A 20,697-nucleotide genomic window follows, 5' to 3' on the forward strand; every position below is an offset into this window, starting at 1 on the left:
GCCCTCTAAGGCTTGTGATAAGGAGAACTCCTCCTTTTTCCTAACAAGAACTTCCCACTCTTCTTAAGGTTCCCCAGCCCCAGTTGCTTACATTATCTGCTCTACTTGAAACAGCCTGATGTCAGACATTTCTAACCTAAAGCTTTAATGAGATTTAAATAATCACCATATTTTACTACTACTAAAGGTGCTTGTATTTACAATATTCTCTCTAAATATTGAATGAAAAATTCTTTTCTCCCTTCTCTGTGAAGAAATAAATATTTGTCATTAAGCAGAATCTAATAAAAAGATTTCCAGTTAATTTCCTGACATGGTACCAGATTTACAGACGCTCCTATTTTATCTACAAAGTCAAAGTCAAATGATGTCATAAACCTGTCCCATCAACTCACACTTAAGATTCACTTCTAAAAGAAAGAAATAGAATTCCCAAAAGATAAACACTTTTGATAACTTCTCATGAAATATAGCACTTCTTTGGCTGATATACAGCCATAGTGTGCTGCTTCTGTGAACTGTCATGGGTTTGAAAATTAGTGGTACTCTGAGAGATTAATAAACATCATTAGCTGCAGTAAAACAGTTTGGACCATTGTATTTAGAAGAATGGCCTCTTGATATCAATTATTTTATAAATATGAAACATGAATTGAGCACATGTTTGTAACAACTTATCAATCTGCATAAATAAATAAATAAGCAAATAAATACCCAGTTGGATTTAATTTTTATAACAACAATAGTCCTCCAAATAATGTCCCAAATTTTATTTAAAACTGATTCAATGTTTAAAATCTAATAGCCTGATGATTGGGTACACATGTTTTGAAAACTAGCATAAAGTACCTTCTCTTAAATGCAAGGTCCTCTTCCCAGTCCTCTTAATACTAAGATTCACACTGGGATAGATATTTTGTAAAAGATAGGTATTTAGAAACTTTGCAAAAAAGTTTCATTGGCCAGGTCTGCTACTTGGTCTAATGCCTTGATGTCTCACAAGGACAGATTTATTATCCATGGAGGGAGGGAAGAAAATATATTTTGAAAATACAGACAACTCAAACATAGGCAATTTGGAATGGAAATATGCTCACTTTCTTAACATAGTAAACCCTTGCAAAATGATCCTATTTAAGGGAAAGTTCAGCCTAAGTTATGAATAAAAAAAGTTAGACTATATCTAAAGGCATTTAGATGCCTTCCAATAAACTAGCAATTTATCCAATGAGAACATGAGATGTGTGGGTGGTGCATTGTTTTAGTTACTCATGAAAATGGTTTATTAAATTAAGCTAATGAAATAGAAATTTAAAACCTATGAAAGTATTAAGTTGTGTACCAATCCAAGCAAAAGTAAACATGTTTTGTCTATTTCCCCCTTCTCCTGAAACTGTATTTTTTATTGTGTGTTAACCTTTTGTCAATATTAAAAATCTTATATTGCTTCACATACTCTTCTTTGTGGAATTTTACAACTATAGCTGCTCACCTCTCCTACTTGAAACTCTCTCAAATTTTTGATTTCTATGATTCTACATTATAATAATTCCTCACTCATATTTCTGTATTAGCATGAATTCATTTTTCTCAATTCTTATCTGACTCCTACACATTAACAATGCGGGCATTCTACATGACTCAATTCTACTTAACTTCTTCCTTCTATTCACTCCCTCCTTCATGTTCACCAACTTGCACATGTTTAACTAATATGTTAATGTAAATGGTTTTCAAATCGATCACTGGCTTTAACCTCTATGATGAAGTTAGGCATTGTATAGTTAGTGGCTTCCAAATTTCCCGATAGAACAGTCATCCCACTAGACTTAAATTTAGACTAATTAATCTTTTAGTCTCAAAATAATTCACCTGATATTTTTATTTCTGTTCATTATAATATAGCTTTTTTTCTTTCATCCATCCACTATGCATAAAACTTCAGAATTGTCCCTGACTCCTCTCTCTGCCCAGCTCTGGCATTTGATTACCTGCCCAGCTCTATATCTCCCCTAATACAAGTTTTCAAATTCAGCTTTTCATTTTGTTCCATTGTCATCATCCTGGATGGAGTTCTTATATCATTATGTTTTGTAATTTTCCTGTTTCTATCTGCCCTAGTAAATTGCCTCCTATTTATATCCACTAGAATTTCCTATTGCTTACAAAATGAAATGTAACCATTAAAATCCTCTTAAGTATGTCCCAATTCGGTATCTTGCATTTTTTCACATACAAAGTCCCAAGCTAAATTTAAAAGACCCTTTTTCAGAGTCATCATCTTTGCCATCCCCCACCCCAAAATGACAACTGGGATTTCCTTTTCCTAAACCCAAACTCAACCTCTACATTGCCTGATATTACTTCAACAGTCGAATAAATTCCAGTTCCTTCACAGAACTCCCTTTCAACTGATCTCCATCCCAGTTGGAGTTGATCTCCTCTTGTCCCAAATGCCTATCCTAATTTCTCTACGTGATTTTCAGCATCTTAGCACATCTACTACTGAACAATGAATACTCTGCCATAATATGATGTCAACAATAATTTGATAAAGACTGCTTAATAAATAGTCTCCAAAAATACTGCTTTAGCCCTTATTTCTAGCCAAATTAAATGCCAATCATCTTTAAATTGCCTAGCAAATGGTATACATACTGCTGATTTCCCAATGATCAAATTCCAAATTAGTATCTGTGTTAATGCGGGTTTATAAAAGCGTTACACAATTCCAGTTAAAAATAAATATGATCATTTGTTCTTCTGGATGATTTCAAAATTAATCAGGTATAAGCCTTTATTTCTCCTCAAACGGTAGAATTATGATGCATGTTTTTAAACTGTTTTAATCTTCTTGCTTTAGACAACAGGAACAAAGATATCATTCAACAGGACTTACATTGTATCACTCAAAATCATTTCAAATGAAGGCCACAAGTTTCACTTTGCAGAATCCAAACATCTGTTCCCCCCTAAATATAACCCATGAATTATATTTCTGTAAGTCTATATCTTTTATTAAAGGATGCAGACTGGAGCAGAACTCCCTGGGTATTAAGAACATCTATCCTGCAGCATTCTGTCTTTATAATGTCATGTAGATTTTCCATTTAAAAAATCCTTAATTTAAATTATTTAGAAATAATGTATAAAATAGCTCCCGGTGTTTAAATTTAGACCTCTTCAAGAAGTTTAATCTAAAACTACTCCTTAATTTCTAAGTATTTTCACTTGATGGACAATTGAGTGGTTTTTAAATTTCATTTCCTGCTTCTAAGTCTTAACAATTTATTCCTCTAAGGAAAGCAAAAATACTGTCAGTGGTCATGTCATTCTCAACAAAAATGTATTCAAGTACCATTCACTCTTGTATACAATTCAGTAAACTGAGGTCTTTGTTTTAGCTGTTTCTAAAGAAGGACAAAAATAATATTGACAGTTGGTTATCTTACTGATAAGAGAGTCCCATGACATACATATTGAAGATATTTTATTTTGAATGTCTTCATTCAAAAGTCACACAGTCAACTGAATGACTGTGACACACAGCTTTATATTTGCTGATATACTTTCATCCAACCACTGTGAAATTATGAAAAGAAAATAGTGATTGAATTATTTTCTGTCTAATTACATGGCTAAGTTAAAGTTTATTCAAGTTTGGAGTTTTAATTTCCGATGGATTCTTCCCTCATTGCTATTGTAATCCTCCCACCACATTGCATATTTTCAAATCATCCAGTTTATTTTTCCTCTTGCTGATAATATAAGTCACCTCCCTGTGTTTCTTGTTACTCTACAGATGTCAAAGAATCTTTATCCTCTTTATTAATATGTAAGCTGCCAATGCCATATATATCATTGGGATTTTTTTTCCAGTTTGCAGGTGTGATGGACAGTACAAAATCAAACACGTAATTGTGCCCTTCAGTCTTTAAAATGTCCATATTTTATGGAAGCTTTGGAATGTGTTAATGATCCTGATTTCTAGATAGAACAATTTATCTTACTGAATATTAAGGAGGCAGCATTAGGGAAATAAAGTATTAAATATTAAATAAAGTGTCAACTAATAAATAAAATATTTATTAGCTAATAGACACTTTAAAGACATGGTCTTGTTTGATACTCGAAGAACCAAAGAGGTACGCAACCTTGTCTAAGTTTGAAAAGAGGAAAATCAAAACCATCTAATTAAGGATATTTCTTAAATTCTTGTAAGCAGAAAATTATGCAAGTTGATTTTGAACCCAAGACCAATTGCTGTACTTGCACTCTTTCCAACATATTCAGATAAATAATTTAAGAATTTAAGAGAAGTCTTTTAAAAAATCGTACACTTAGTAGAGAAGCAATGACAATACTTCCACCACCTATTCTTTTTTTGGGGGGGGTATAAAAATTTATTATACATAAAGAATATTACCACTAACAAATGCAGACAGGCTAGGACATGGTACCGGGTGGAGGACGGCTAGCTCTTTGGAAAGTGAAAGGTTTGGGTGGCGTGGACCTCATGCCACACTGATTGGTCAGTAGACGGGGGCACATGCCAAACACTGCAGGGCATCAGGGCATCAGATGCCGCTCTGTGTGCCCACAAGTGTTCCCTGTCTCATCTGGGCCTTCGAAGGGAGCACACCCAGAAGCGAGCAACTGAAGCGAAGGGACTTCCTAAGGTGCCCCTTCCAGGCTTGTCTCTGAAGTCACAGCAACACCATTTTAAGCAATATGTTTAATCGGATGATTTCCACAAACTATCCACGAAGTTTCTAACCATCACAATTCAGTGAAGTACAAAACACTGAGTTACAGGCTGTGGGAAGAGAAGGAAGTACCAATGGTGGCACCTTCCAATCCTGGTTGTTCTAGGGGCAGGGAGAGGGGAAGGTCTTTTTTTAAACCAAGCCCCTCATTTCAATGTACAAAAGAATTACTCTCATCAATATTAAATTGTATTGAAAACAGAATGGACTAAAAAGCAAATTCTACTCTATGTTGGGGTGGAAGTGGGAGGAAAGAATGAGTCCTTCGAAGCAGGAAGGGAGATAGCAGGGGGAAGGTTCTGTGCCTGTGACCTGGGTGGTCACTCACGCTGCTCCATTTTTACTTTTGGTGGTCTCAGGAAGGTCCGATTTTTCTTATCTTTCTTCCCCTTTGTATTGGGTTGGAAGTTTCGCCAGCTGTCCATACGACCATCTCGACTTTCCTCAAAGTTTTTCTGCCACTCTCTTTCCCGTTTGGCTTTTTCTTGAGCTTCAATCTCTTCTTCCTTTTGTCGTTTCCTTTCATGCATCTCTTTGGCTTCTCTCTCTTTCCTTTTAATTTCCAGCTCAGCAAAGAATTTCATTGTCTGTTTATATACAGCTTGTTTGAACAGTTCAGAATCATCCTCCTCTACAATTATAGGTTTTCCTTCCTTCTTTAACTGTTTTTTTCGCTCTTTCACAGTGTGTTCCACGTATTCTTTTCCTGCCTGAATTACATCCAGGACCCTCTTCTTTTGCTCCTGATCCAGTAGCAACTTGTAAGCTTTGTCCACAGCTTCAAAACCCTTTTGTGCTCTGTCAGCATCATCTTGATTTTGACAAAAATCCTGACAAGGATGCACCAAGATGGATAACTGCCGAAACCTCTTTTTTATTTCCTCATCTGTAACTTCAGGATCTATCTGAAGAACCTCAAATGGGTTCAAATTGAAGTAAGAGGAACCAGGACGGGTCAGTCTTTCAATCTGATTTTTCGATGTTAGAACCGAGTCTCTTTTCTCTATTTGTTTCACCTCACTGTAGAAGGTCATAAAGGCTTCCTCCGTGTTGCCTCCGCTGCCCGAAGTCCCGCTCTCTCCTGAAGCTGCCATTTCCCCGGCCCAGCCACCACGTGACCCACCACCTATTCTTATCAGTCACCTATCTGAGCAGGTAGTTTACGTAACTGTTTTCACAAGAGAAGGGGAATGGGCTACGATGCTATAGGTACAGCTCAATGTCTGGCCTTTGGTCTCTATGTCTTTTGATATAGAAGCCACTGAGAGTTTACCTACATTCCCAGAGGCTCAAAGTGATAGCTCCCCTGTCCTTATGCCCATATAGTAGCACACAGCTTCTAAACAGAGGAGTTAGGAGATCTCCTCTTTCAAAAGGGATTTCTGAATTATTTCTGCCTTAGCCCACAAAGATATCTCACCAGTGCATTGAGCAAAGTCAGTTCAGATGTTCTAAATACAAAAAACACTTGGGAAGCAAGAGTCAAATGTAGTATCAAATACTCTCTCCAAATAGTTACATTATAATAATTTCAAAAAATATGTACACAGCAGGTATTGTTCTAAGTACTGTGAGAAATGCATACACATACTATATGCAAATACTTCCCTCAAGGACCCCCCAAAAAATGAAGACCTAATATGCCTAATATGAAGCAGTTAAATATGACTAAAAAAGAATTTAAGACATGTTCATAAATTGCACACCATAGGTACTCTGAGTTTCCAAAAATCAATTGGTCATCTTTTAAGTAAGTTCTGGTATTAAAGAAATTTAAAGACAGCATTTGCTACGGAGTTCCTGGGGTTGCATATTTATCATGGCACAAATATTAATTTGTCAACAAATATGTGCTGCTTCCTAGGCTTGGCACTATTCCTCCAAAGAGAACTAGATACAGCCTAATCCTCAAGAAAACAAGAACAAATCCATAATGTCTTATAAAATAGTACAAGTTCTAGGTTAGGCTTTATAAAGAACAGTCCTAAAAGACACAAAGGAGAACGGTCAAGTCTTCTGTGTACATGACAACACCACAAACATTCATCAAGCCGTAAACATAGTGCTAGTCCGTAGGTTGCCAGGAAGAATATCAAGAGAACTAGAAACAAGGTAGAGATAAAGGGATTAAATTGCATGAAAAGTTAAAAGGTCTAGTGGCATATTTACTTTTTCAGCTAATGCTTTAGATGTTATAATATAAAATAAATCCAAGGGTATCCCAAATGTTTGCTCCTAATATATTTTCAAGTCTTTGTTTTCCAAATTAAAATGTAGGCTCATGATCAAAGACAGCCAAGAATGTGATCAAATAAAATCTCAATTTAAAAAGTGTTAAGTTCTGTTTATGATTATAAATTTCATAATATCTTTTTCCTTCAAAATGATTTTCTAAAATAATCAAATCTACTTATTTTAACAACAAATTTTTGAAGTTAAATACTATTCATTTCTACATATTTAGTGTCCTACAGGGATAAATAAGAATGCCATTAATGACAATAAGTATATGTTCTTTTCCCTAAAACGGTATGTTTAAAGATGCTATTTGATATTATACTGCATTGAGGTTTTCACCCACTGGCAGCTGTGTATTATCTCATGGAGCAGAATGGGTGATGTGACAAGGAAGAAAATGATTCTAACAGGAGCATATGTTTCCAGGTCTGTAACAAATATCAAGGGTGTGTGGGCAGAGCAACATTTGCTATGGAATATTAAAGGAGTAAAGACTGAGTTTCTTTAATTCTCTGAGCAATTCACACCAATCCTACAGCATACTTTAAGCAGAACTGTTAGAATAGTGAGAAATTTTCCATCACTTACAAATGAATCAAATGAATATCCACTCCAATTCACTACATTACCCACAAAGAACTCATGTATGTATGTTTCTGCATAGGTATAACAAGAAATGTTTTTGTCCTATCTTCTTTCATCCTTTCCTTCATCATTTAGTGGTACTTATTAAATCTTTTTTGCGTCAATAGAAAATACACATATAGATGATATGATGTTGCTCAATAGATAACAGAATCCCATTAGTAGGTAGAAGTTGCACTTCCTTTTTTATGTAGGCCAGTAACTGAGAGGAAATTTTTAAATTATTTATACATTTACTAAGTTCTTGAAAAAGTTTTTGTAATTTGCACATTTTGGTTCACTTTTTGAAGGTATGGTTTCTACCTTTGGGTAATTTAAGTGGCAGGCTGTGTATATGGTTTCTTCAACAGCTTAAAAAGCAAACAAGAAAAATAGAAAACTTGTGAAGAAATAAAATCTCAGACTTTTTTGCTAACAGAGAGATAATTGGGAAAAAAAAGTAAAGACTCAAGAACTGATTTTATATATGCATCAAAAATAGCAATTCTTAAAATAATAATTTTGTTGTGTTTGCAGATTACTAACTCAAAAGTGATTATTTCAAAACCCATATGATGTCACATAATAACAGAAAAGATTAAAAGAGAAATATCAACCTATAGAATATGTTTATGAGAATTAAACTGTGCCAAAACTCTTGGCAATTTAAAATTGATGTAAATGTCTTAATTTACATTTCTACCCAATCTCTCTAATTTCTCTGACCTTTTCTCTCACAAATCCCCAACCTGATCAAGGAGGTTTAGACAGGCTAGCGTATTTACTCAGCTGTCACACCTCTTTTTTAAAATGTATTCTGCAGAACCGCTACCTGTAAGTACTCGCAATACTCTCCCCTCAACTTCTCTTCCTGACATTCTGTATGCCCAGCTGAGCTTACCAACTCCTCCAGTATAATCCCATGGTCTCTGAGCCACAGTCATTGTACTCTTTCCGCTGAACTTGTGTAGCCTATGAATCTTAGAATGTGTTAAATCTAATCCCAGGATAAGCAGTGGTGCCTCTAAAATATCTATTTAGGTGAAAATGAGGGGGTGGCAAACCGGGAATATAAAAATATAGTTTAGGAGGATTTGAAGTAAAACTGTTTCCTTAGCTAGCATGCTGTTTTTGCTTAGAGTTTAAATTACTAGTGAATAAAACATAACAATGTGTCCTAAAGATATTTATTCATACTTCATATAAGATTACAAAAACATTTGTGTGGGCATAAATTCTCATAAGCCACCCCTTGATACTTCTATATTAGGCAACAACCATGTCATTCTTCTGTTACACATAAAGAAAGGCCACAACCACAATATGTACATAATAAATCCAAATAAGCATTCATAGACTGAATGAAGAAATTACTCTCAGAGTTGGTCAGGTAGCCTAGTAATACATTCCCGGAATCATGTCTTTTCCTTCATGTACATAAAATATTTTGTATTTTTGTATGTATGTGGACAATTGTTTTTAAAGGTCTATTTCTCCAACTACACTAAATGTAAAATGGCCAGGGATCACATCTATCTCTACTTTCCATTATATTATATCACCATTGTCTATCTAACACAGTGTCTGCAACTACAGTGAACTCCCTAAAAATCTATTGAATAAATGAGTGGATAAATACCACAGCTTTAATAAATAAAGACACTGCATCGTAGTCTCAGTCTATATGTATCTGTTCCTTGAATATTTGATTGTTTGGAGCACCTCGGTATCATGAAAATGCAGACAAATTGGAAAAGAAAAAATGGGGAAGGGTGGGAATGATTAAGGAAATGGAAAGCCTAATGTGTAAGAGAAGATTTATAAAGGTAAATATCTAAAACTTGGCTAGATTACAGCTATGAAAAAACATGACATATTCCACACATCCTTGAAGGTAAAGTGAGGACTTAGTTTGATCAGAATAGTAAGAGTAAAAGGAAGAGCCATGGAAGTCAGGCTGGTCTCACTCGTCCTACAAACCTCAGCTGCTTTCAAGAAATAAGCCACATAGGGACATAGTAAGAATTCTTGTGGACATACTTTCAAACATCAGGAGCCCCTGAGGTCACCTAGTGGCTTCTCATGAGATCAGAGTTCAAGGGTTATTCTCTGGCCTATAACCTCTCTCCAGAGACCCATGCTGGTCCTGGTAGGTAGAAGCTCCCAGTCTCATAATTGTTTGCTGCAAAAAAAATATCCAAGGGAAATCTATTAGTTTCCTATACTATTCATTCTTTGAGTAAAAATTATATATCAGACTTAAAAAAAAAAACTAAAGGTACTTAAGACTTACAACCCCCATCACACTGAAAACTGTAATTCCAAGAAGTTCCAAGAAAAGTAAAGAGTTGAAACGTTTTAAGTACTAGTACAGTGTCAGATGTACTATAGGTTTAGGAAAAAATTAGCAGTGGCTGATGACATTAACAAATTTACACTGAATTTTAAAACATGCATTGAAAGAAAATCATGACTAGGCTCAATATAAATGTCTGCAAGTTATAAACTCAAACATCCTAGAATACTCGGAATTAAAACTTGATGAAATCTTAGGAATAAATACAATTAACATTAGTATGGTGATTAAGCTTTAGAGCTCTCTTATTATGTTTCAACTTGGTTGTCAAGCTACTACGAAAATATAGGAGTTTTTCAGACAATAGCCATGTTCTCAATTGCTATAAAACAATTTAGTATTCGGTGGGTGGCGGAGCAAGATGACCGAATAGGAACAGCTCCAGTCTCCAAATCCCAGCGCGAGTGACACAGCGCGAGCGAGAGACCGGTGATTTCTGCATTCTCAACTGAGGTACTGGGTTCATCTCACTAGGGAGTGCCGGACAATTGGTGCTGGTCAGCTGCTGCAGCCCGACCAGGGAGAGGTGAAGCAGGGGGAAGCATCCCCTCACCTGGGAAGCGCAAGGGGGAAGGGAATCCCTATTCCTAGCCAGGGGAACTGAGACACACAACACCTGAAAAATCGGACAACTCCCACCTGAATACTGCGCTTTAAGCAAACAGGCACACCAGGAGATTATATCCCACACCTGGCCAGGAGGGTCCCATGCCCACGGAGCCTCCCTCATTGCTAGCACAGCAGTCTGTGATCTAACCACAAGGCAGCAGGGAGGCTGGGGGAGGGTCGCCCGCCATTGCTGAGGCTTAAGTAGGTAAACAAAGCTGCTGGGAAGCTCGAACTGGGTGAAGCTCACAGCAGCTCAAGGAAACCTGCCTGTCTCTGTAGAATCCACCTCTGGGGACAAGGCATAGCTAAACAACAACAAAAGCAGCAGAAACCTCTGCAGACACAAACGACTCTGTCTGACGGCTTTGAAGAGAGCAGTGGATCTCCCAACACGGAGGTTGAGATCTGAGAACGGACAGACTGCCTGCTCAAGTGGGTCCCTGAACCCTGAGTAGCCTAACTGGGAGACATCCCCCACTAGGGGCAGTCTGACACCCCACATCTCACAGGGTGGAGTACACCCCTGAGAGGAAGCCTCCAAAGCAAGAATCAGACAGGTACACTCTATGTTCAACAATATTCTATCTTCTGCAGCCTCTGCTGCTGACACCCAGGCAAACAGGGTCTGGAGTGGACCTCAAGCAATCTCCAACAGACCTACAGCTGAGGGTCCTGACTGTTAGAAGGAAAACTATCAAACAGGAAGGACACCTACACCAAAAACCATCAGTAAGTCACTATCATCAAAGACCAGAGGCAGATAAAACCACAAAGATGGGGAAAAAGCAGGGTAAAAAAGCTGGAAATTCAAAAAATAAGAGCGCATCTCCCCAGGCAATGGAGCGCAGCTCATCGCTAGCAACGGATCAAAGCTGGATGGAGAATGACTTTGATGAGATGAGAGAAGAAGGCTTCAGTCCATCAAACTTCTCAGAGCTAAAGGAGGAATTACATACCAGGCACTAAGAAACTAAAAATCTTGAAAAAAAAGTGGAAGAATTGATAGCTAGAGTAATTAATGCAGAGAAGGTTGTAAACAAACTGAAAGAGATGAAAACCATGACACGAGAAATATGTGACAAATGCACAAGCTTCAGTAACCGACTCGATCAACTGGAAGAAAGAGTATCAGCGATTGAGGATCAAATGAATGAAATGAAGCGAGAAGAGAAACCAAAAGAAAAAAGAAGAAAAAGAAATGAACAAAGCCTGCAAGAAGTATGGGATTATGTAAAAAGACCAAATCTACGTCTGATTGGGGTGCCTGAAAGTGAGGGGGAAAATGGAACCAAGTTGGAAAACACTCTGCAGGATATCATCCAGGAGAACCTCCCCAACCTAGTAGGGCAGGCCAACATTCAAATCCAGGAAATACAGAGAACACCTCAAAGATACTCCTCGAGAAGAGCAACTCCAAGACACATAATTGCCAGATTCACCAAAGTTGAAATGAAGGAAAAAATCTTAAGGGCAGCCAGAGAGAAAGGTCGGGTTACCCACAAAGGGAAGCCCATCAGACTAACAGCAGATCTCTCGGCAGAAACTCTACAAGCCAGAAGAGAGTGGGGGCCAATATTCAACATTTTTAAAGAAAAGGATTTTAAACCCAGAATTTCATATCCAGACAAACTAAGTTTCATAAGTGAAGGAGAAATAAAATCCTTTGAAGATAAGCAAATGCTTAGAGATTTTGTCACCACTAGGCCAGCCTTACAACGGACCCTGAAGGAAGCACTCAACATGGAAAGGAACAACCGGTACCAGCCATTGAAAAAACATGCCAAAATGTAAAGACCATCGACGCTAGGAAGAAACTGCATCAACTAACGAGCAAAATAACCAGTTAAGATCATAATGGCAGGATCAAGTTCACACATAACAATATTACCCTTAAATGTAAATGGACTAAATGCTCCATTAAAAGACACAGACAGGCAAACTGGATAAAGAGTCAAGACCCATCAGTCTGCTGTATTCAGGAGACCCATCTCACATGCAGAGACACACATAGGGTCAAAATAAAGGGATGGAGGAAGATTTACCAAGCAAATGGAGAACAAAAAAAAAGCAGGGGTTGCAATACTAGTCTCTGATAAAACAGACTTTAAACCATCAAAGATCAAAAGAGACAAAGGAGGCCATTACATAATGGTAAAGGGATCAATTCAACAGGAAGAGCTAACTATTCTAAATATATATGCACCCAATACAGGAGCACCCAGATTCATAAAGAAAGTCCTTAGAAACTTACAAAGAGACTTAGACTCCCATACAATAATATTGGGAGACTTCAACACTCCACTGTCAATATTAGACAGATCAACGAGACAGAAAGTTAACAAGGATATCCAGGAATTGAACTCATCTCTGCAGCAAGCAGACCTAATAGACATCTATAGAACTCTCCACCCCAAATCAACAGAATATACATTCTTCTCAGCACCACATCCCACTTATTCCAAAATTGACCACATAATTGGAAGTAAAGCACTCCTCCGCAAATGTACAAGAACAGAAATTATAACAAACTGTCTCTCAGACCACAGTAAAATCAAACTAGAACTCAGGACTAAGAAACTTAATCAAAACCGCTCAACTACATGGAAACTGAACAACCTGCTCCTGAATGACTGCTAGGTACGTAACGAAATGAAGGCAGAAATAAAGATGTTCTTTGAAACCAATGAGAACAAAGACACAACATACCAGAATCTCTGGGACACATTTAAAGCAGTGTGTAGAGGGAAATTTATAGCACTAAATGCCCACAAGAGAAAGCAGGAAAGATCTAAAATTCACACTCTAACATCACAATTAAAAGAACTAGAGAAGCAAGAACAAACACATTCAAAAGCTAGCAGGAGGCAAGAAATAACTAAGATCAGAGCACAACTGAAGGAGATAGAAACACATAAAACCCTCCAAAAAATCAATGAATCCAGGAGTTGGTTTTTTAAAAAAGATCAAAAAAATTGGCAGACCGCTAGCAAGACTAATAAAGAAGAAAAGAGAGAAGAATCAAATAGACACAATAAAAAATGATAAAGGGGATATCACCACCAACCCCACAGAAATACAAACTACCATCAGAGAATACTATAAACACCTCTATGCAAATAAACTAGAAAATCTAGAAGAAATGGATAATTTCCTGGACACTTACACTCTTCCAAGACTAAACCAGGAAGAATTTGAATCCCTGAATAGACCAATAGCAGTCTCTGAAATTGAGGTACTAATTAACAGCCTACCAACCAAAATGAACTCCAGGACCAGATGGATTCACAGCTGAATTCTACCAGAGGTACAAGGAGGAGTTGGTACCATTCCTTCTGAAACTATTCCAATCAATAGAAAAAGAGGGAATCCTCCCTAACTCATTTTATGAGGCCAACATCATCCTGATACCAAAGCCTGTCAGAGACACAACAAAAAAAGAGAATTTTAGACCAATATCCCTGATGAACATCGATGCAAGAATCCTCAATAAAATACTGGCAAACCGGATTCAGCAGCACATCAAAAGCTTATCCACCATGATCAAGTGGGCTTCATCCCTGGGATGCAAGGCTGGTTCAACATTTGCAAATCAATAAACGTAATCCAGCATAGAAACAGAAACAAAGACAAGAACCACATGATTATCTCAATGGATGCAGAAAAGACTTTTGACAAAATTCAACAGCCCTTCATGCTAAAGACGCTCAATAAATTCGGTATTGATGGAACGTACCTCAAAATAATAAGAGCTATTTATGACAAACCCACAGCCAATATCATACTGAATGGGCAAAAACTGGAAAAATTTCCTTTGAAAACTGGCACAAGACAGGAATGCCCTCTCTCACCACTCCTATTCAACATAGTGTTGGAAGTTCTCGCTAGGGCAATCAGGTAAGAGAAAGAAATCAAGGGTATTCAGTTAGGAAAAGAAGAAGTCAAATTGTCCCTCTTTGCAGATGACATGATTGTATATTTAGAAAACCCCATTGTCTCAGCCCAAAATCTCCTTAAGATGATAAGCAACGTCAGCAAAATCTCAGGATACAAAATTAATGTGCAAAAATCAAAAGCATTCTTATACACCAGTAACAGACAAACAGCCAAATCAGGAATGGACTTCCATTCACAATTGCTTCAAAGAGAATAAAATACCTAGGAATCCAACTTACAAGAGATGTAAAGGACCTCTTCAAGGAGAACTACAAACCACTGCTCAGTGAAATAAAAGAGGACACAAACAAATGGAAGAACATACCACGCTCATGGATAGGAAGAAATCAATATCGTGAAAATGGCCATACTGCCGAAGGTTATTTATAGATTCAATGCCATCCCCATCAAGCTACCAATGAGTTTCTTCACAGAATTGGAAAAAACTGCTTTAAAGTTCATATGGAACCAAAAAAGAGCCCGCATCTCCAAGAAAATCCTAAGTCAAAAGAACAAACCTGGAGGCATCACGCTACCTGACTTTAAACTATACTACAAGATTATAGTAACCAAAACAGCATGGTACCGATACCAAAACAGAGATACAGACCAATGGAACAGAACAGAGTCCTCAGAAATAATACCACATATCTACAGCCATCTGATCTTTGACAAACCTGAGAGAAACAACAAATGGGGAAAGGATTCCCTATTTAATAAATGGTGCTGGGAAAATTGGCTAGCCATAAGCAGAAAGCTGAAACTGGATCCTTTCCTTACTCCTTATACGAAAATTAATTCAACATAGATTAGAGACTTAAATGTTAGACCTAATACCATAAAAACCCTAGAGGAAAACCTAGGTAGTACCATTCAGGACATAGGCATGGGCAAAGACTTCATGTCTAAAACACCAAAAGCAATGGCAGCAAAAGCCAAAATTGACAAATGGGATTTAATTAAACTAAAGAGCTTCTGCAAAGCAAAAGAAACTACCATCAGAGTGAACAGGCAACCTACAAAATGGGAGAACATTTTTGCAATCTACTCATCTGACAAAGGGCTAATATCCAAAACCTACAAAGAACTCAAACATATTTACAAGAAAAAAACAAACAACCCCATCAAAAAGTGGGCAAAGGATATGAACAGACATTTCTCAAAAGAAGACATTCATACAGCCAACAGACACATGAAAAAATGCTCATCATCACTGGCCATCAGAGAAATGCAAATCAAAACCACAATGAGATACCATCTCACACCAGTTAGAATGGCAATCATTAAAAAGTCAGGAAACAACAGGTGCTGGAGAGGATGTGGAGAAATAGGAACACTTTTACACTGTTGGTGGGATTGTAAACTAGTTCAACCATTATGGAAAACAGTATGGCGATTCCTCAAGGATGTAGAACTAGATGTACCATATGACCCAGCCATCCCATTACTGGGTATATACCCAAAGGATTATAAATCATGCTGCTATAAAGACACATGCACACGTATGTTTATTGCGGCACTATTCACAATAGCAAAGACTTGGAATCAATCCAAATGTCCATCAGTGACAGATTGGATTAAGAAAATATGGCACATATACACCATGGAATACTATGCAGCCATAAAAAAGGATGAGTTTGTGTCCTTTGTAGGGACATGGATGCAGCTGGAAACCATCATTCTTAGCAAACTATCACAAGAACAGAAAACCAAACACCGCATGTTCTCACTCATAGGTGGGAACTGAACAATGAGATCACTTGGACTCGGGAAGGGGAACATCACACACCGGGGCCTATCATGGGGAGGGGGGAGGGGGGAGGGATTGCATTGGGAGTTATACCTGATGTAAATGACGAGTTGATAGGTGCTGACGAGTTGATGGGTGCAGCACACCAACATGGCACAAGTATACACATGTAAAAAACCTGCACATTATGCACATGTACCCTAGAACTTAAAGTATAATAATAATAAAAAATAAAAAAAATAAAAACATACAAAAAATAATTTAGAAATTAAAAAATAAAAATAAAATAAAATAACAACTTAGTATTCATAAAGTATCTTCACAGTATTAATTTTCACTGCATTTTCTCACCAGTTGTATGAGACATATAAAAATGTTTTGTTCATTCTATATTTATAGATGAAAAATCTAAAACAATTAAAATAGTATGTGACTTGGCCAAGATCACTTGACTGGTTAATGGAATCTAAGATTTGGAGGCAGATTTTCTGATAGCTAACCCAGGGCTCTTTCCTATGTAATGTCATGCATCATATTTATTTTGATTTTGCATTTTTATACCCCCCAAAATCAACATTTTTTATGCCACAGATACAGCACAATTTCCTTAGATGCCTATAAGTAGCTTAATGAAAAATAATCTGTATTGATTATCAAAATAGATACTGATATGGTTTGGCTCCGTGTTCCCACCCAAATCTCATCTCAAATTGTAATCCCCATGTGTGGAGGGAGGGATCCGGTGGTAGGTGATTGGATCATGGGGGCAGTTTCCCCTGTGCCATTCTCATGATAGGGAGTTCTCACAAGATCTGATGGTTTAAAAGTGTGGCACCTCCTCCCTCAATCTTTCTGTCCTGCCACCACGTAAGAAGTGCCTGGCTTCCTCTTCACCTTCCGCCATGATTGTAAGTTTCCTGAGGCCTCCCTAGCCATGTGGAATTGTGAGTCAATTAAATTTATTTTCTTCATAAATTATCCAGTCTCAGGTAGTATCTTTAAAGCAGTGTAAAAACGGACTGATGCAGTCACACATGCAAAATTGTATGTTTATCTCTAGCTCCATTATAGATACATATTACTGAAAATGCATAAGCATCCTATGTGATACAATCATAATTTGGATTTAGACGACAGTCATTTCTAAATTCTGACCTTTATGCATATTAGAAGATAAGCAGGTGTTACATTTTGTGACAAGAACTTGATGTGATAAGCATGATGCTTGTTTTCTGCTTTGCTATTTTTCAAATTAATAGCTCTTTCCCTTAAAACAATTTTATAAAAGAAAAATTCTGCACTTAAGCCAAAATAGTAGTCCACTGTTATCTTGTTGTCAGTTGTATTCATGTTTATTATTGACCAAAGCAAATTCCTTGGTGTTGGGGGGAAAACTGCTGAAGAACAGTACTATGGTATAGTTGAAAGAAGATTACAATGAATGTAGAAGGACTGAACTCATATTTAGTACACCTAGACCTTATAATCTTGAGAAAATTCCCCCTGCTCTGGATCTCTATCTCATTCCTCATAGAAAGTGAACCCAGAAAACTTCCAATAGCTTTCTCGAATCTAAAAGTTTTAGTTTGTAAAAATTAACCATGTGTCAGAGCAAGAAATTGAGAAAGTTAGAGCAACTTTAAAGAAATTTAATATAAGAAACTAACTTGATGGGCAGATCACGAGGTCAGGAGATCGAGACCATCCTGGCTAACACAGTGAAACCCCGTCTCTACTAAAAAAATACAAAAAAACTAGCCAGGCGAGGTGGCGGGCTCCTGCAGTCCCAGCTGCTGGGGAGGCTGAGGCAGGAGAATGGCCTAAACCCGGGAGGCGGAGCTTGCAGTGAGCTGTGATCCGGCCACTCCACTCCAGCCTGGGGGACAGAGCCAAACTCCGTCTCAAAAAAAAAAAAAAAAAAGAAACTAACTTAGGGAAGGCAAAGAAGAGATGGAGTAGGGAGTCCTTGTGAGAGAAAAGTTAGTAAGATGTGGAATTGCCTGTACTTGAAGAGAGGAAGTTGAAGAAGTCAAATATAACTCTCAGGTCTTATGCCAGATAAGTTAGGAAATGATAATGTGAACATTTTGAGAGTAGATGTGGGGGAGATCATAAGTTCAGTTTTGGAGAAAATGACTTTAACATGTTTCACATTCACATGGCAGAAAACAGTTGGAACTGTAATATTCTAAAACTCAGAAGTGATGCCAGGACCAAGGAAACAGCTTTAGGAATTGTATAGATTTGAGAACTGAACCTATAGAGGAACATGAGTCCTCCAAAGGGAAAATTATACTTAGAAAGAAGAAAAGATCCAAAATGGTGGTCACGGGCCAAGTTCACTCCAACAGGAAGATGGAGCAGCAAATGAGACGGATTTGATTTGAAAATTTCTCTGAGGGAAATGTAGAGAACAAACTTTTAGACTGATCAGGTTATCATTATGAAAGCAATGGCAACGAGGTGGTACTGAAGAACAAATGGAAAACAGTGAATAACAGTTTGTGTGGAGATACATGATATTATAGACTATGTGTTAATGAAATGGAGCTGTTAACAAATGAAAGTCAAAGACAGGAAGGTCATAGAAAACATTTTAGAATAAATGAAATTTGATTATTCTTTTATTTATTTAGATTAGTTTATGATGTTTCCCATCCCCACCCCGCCCCCGTAATTGGAATGAAGGGAGGTGTAGAGTTGCTTCCTCTTTTTCAAGATTAGTAAAAACCTGATTATATTTTAAGGCTGACAGTATGGAAACTCTTAATAAAAAATAAACATGAGGAGTAAAAATGTAGAAAATGTAGTCATAGGTGAAGAGAAAAAATTAGACATTCAATAAAATGGAGAAATTTGCTTTGAATCATAGATGTAATGTATCTGCCACACAGAGAGAAGAAAAAGAAGGAAAGGCAAATTAATGAACAAAGTGAAAAAAAACAAACAAAAAAAAACTGCATCTCCAAATGATGCTTTACTGGAGCTTTTCGTTTTTCTTCAATAATGAAAAAAGTTAATTGCCACATTCTAAATCCAACATATTTCATATGTTTTGCAGTTAAACAACTGAAGGTAGGAGAGAATTTTAATTCCTACTTCCAGTCCTATGCTTCTTTAAAATATTGCTCCCAAAGGAGCCTATAAACATAGCAGTGCGTTTTCCTTAAGGGATGTAGGCATTAGTTCTCAAGCGGGAAGTCATTAAGAATCATCCTCTTGGAAGGGTGTATGTGTCCAGGAATGTATCCATTTCTTCTAGATTTTCTAGTTTATTTGCGTAGAGGTTTTTATAGTATTCTCTGATGGTAGTTTGTATTTCTGTGGGGTCGGTGGTGATATCCGCTTTATCTTTTTTTTTTTTTTTTTGCATCTATTTGATTCTTCTCTCTTTTCTTCTTTATTAGTCTTGCTAGCGGTCTATCAATTTTGTTGATCTTTTCAAAAAACCAACTCCTGAATTCATTGATTTTTTGAAGGGTTTTTTGTGTCTCTATCTCCTTCAGTTCTGCTCTGATCTTAGTTATTTCTTGCCTTCTGCTAGCTTTTGAATGTGTTTGCTCTTGCTTCTCTAGTTATTTTAATTGTGATGTTAGGGTGCCATTTTTAGATCTTTCCTGCTTTCTCTTGTGAGCATTTATTGCTATAAATTTCCCTCTACATACTGCTTTAAATGTGTCCCAGAGATTCTGGTATGTTGTGTCTTTGTTCTCATTGGTTTCAAAGAACATCTTTATTTCTGCCTTCATTTTGTTATGTACCTAGTAGTCATTCAGGAGCAGGTTGTCCATTTTCCATGTAGTTGAGCATTTTTTAGTGAGTTTCTTAATCCTGAGTTCTAGTTTGATTGCACTGTAGTATGACAGACAGTTTCTTATAATTTCTGTTCTTTTCCATTTGCTGAGGGGTGCTTTACTTCCAGGTATGTGGTCAATTTTGGAATAAGTGTGATGTGGTGCTGAGAAGAATGTATATTCTGTTGATTTGGGGTGGAGAGTTCTATAGATGTCTATTAGGTCTGCTTGCTGCAGAGCTGAGTTCAATTCCTGGATATCCTTGTTAACTTTCTGTCTCGTTGATCTGTCTAATATTGACAGTGGAGTGTTGAAGTCTCCCATTATTATTGTGTGGGAATCTAAGTCTCTTTATAGGTCTCTAGGGATTTACTTTATGAATCTGGGTGCTCCTGTATTGGGTGCATATATATTTAGGATAGTTAGCTCTTCTTGTTGAAGTGATCCCTTTACTATTACGTAATGGCCTTGTCTCTTTTGATCTTTGTTGGTTGAAAGTCTGTTTTATCAGAGACTAGGATTACAACCCCTGCCTCTTTTTGTTTTCCATTTTCTTGGTAGATCTTCCTCCATCCCTTTATTTTGAGCTTATGTGTGTCACTGCAGGTGAGATGGGTCTCCTGAATA

The 20,697-nt window shown here is 37.1% G+C and overlaps 2 protein-coding genes across 2 annotated transcripts in view; both read right to left on the reverse strand.

The window, feature by feature from the left end:
- The window catches only part of HCN1 (hyperpolarization activated cyclic nucleotide gated potassium channel 1), a 437,736-nt gene that overhangs the window by 388,705 nt on the left and 28,334 nt on the right, over window positions 1–20,697 (reverse strand). The window lies entirely within an intron of this gene.
- On the reverse strand, window positions 4,392–5,918 carry LOC126957198 (dnaJ homolog subfamily C member 8-like). Its single transcript, XM_050794766.1, has one exon. It carries the CDS (start codon window positions 5,858–5,860, stop codon window positions 5,087–5,089), a length of 774 nt encoding a protein of 257 aa, XP_050650723.1. The 5' UTR covers window positions 5,861–5,918; the 3' UTR covers window positions 4,392–5,086.

Source organism: Macaca thibetana, chromosome 6 (assembly GCF_024542745.1).
Source record: "Macaca thibetana thibetana isolate TM-01 chromosome 6, ASM2454274v1, whole genome shotgun sequence".
NCBI lineage: Eukaryota > Metazoa > Chordata > Mammalia > Primates > Cercopithecidae > Macaca > Macaca thibetana.

Excerpts from the sequence above, each read along its gene's own strand:
- LOC126957198 (XM_050794766.1), bottom strand. The coding sequence starts at position 5,860 with ATGGCAGCTTCAGGAGAGAGCGGGACTTCGGGCAGCGGAGGCAACACG.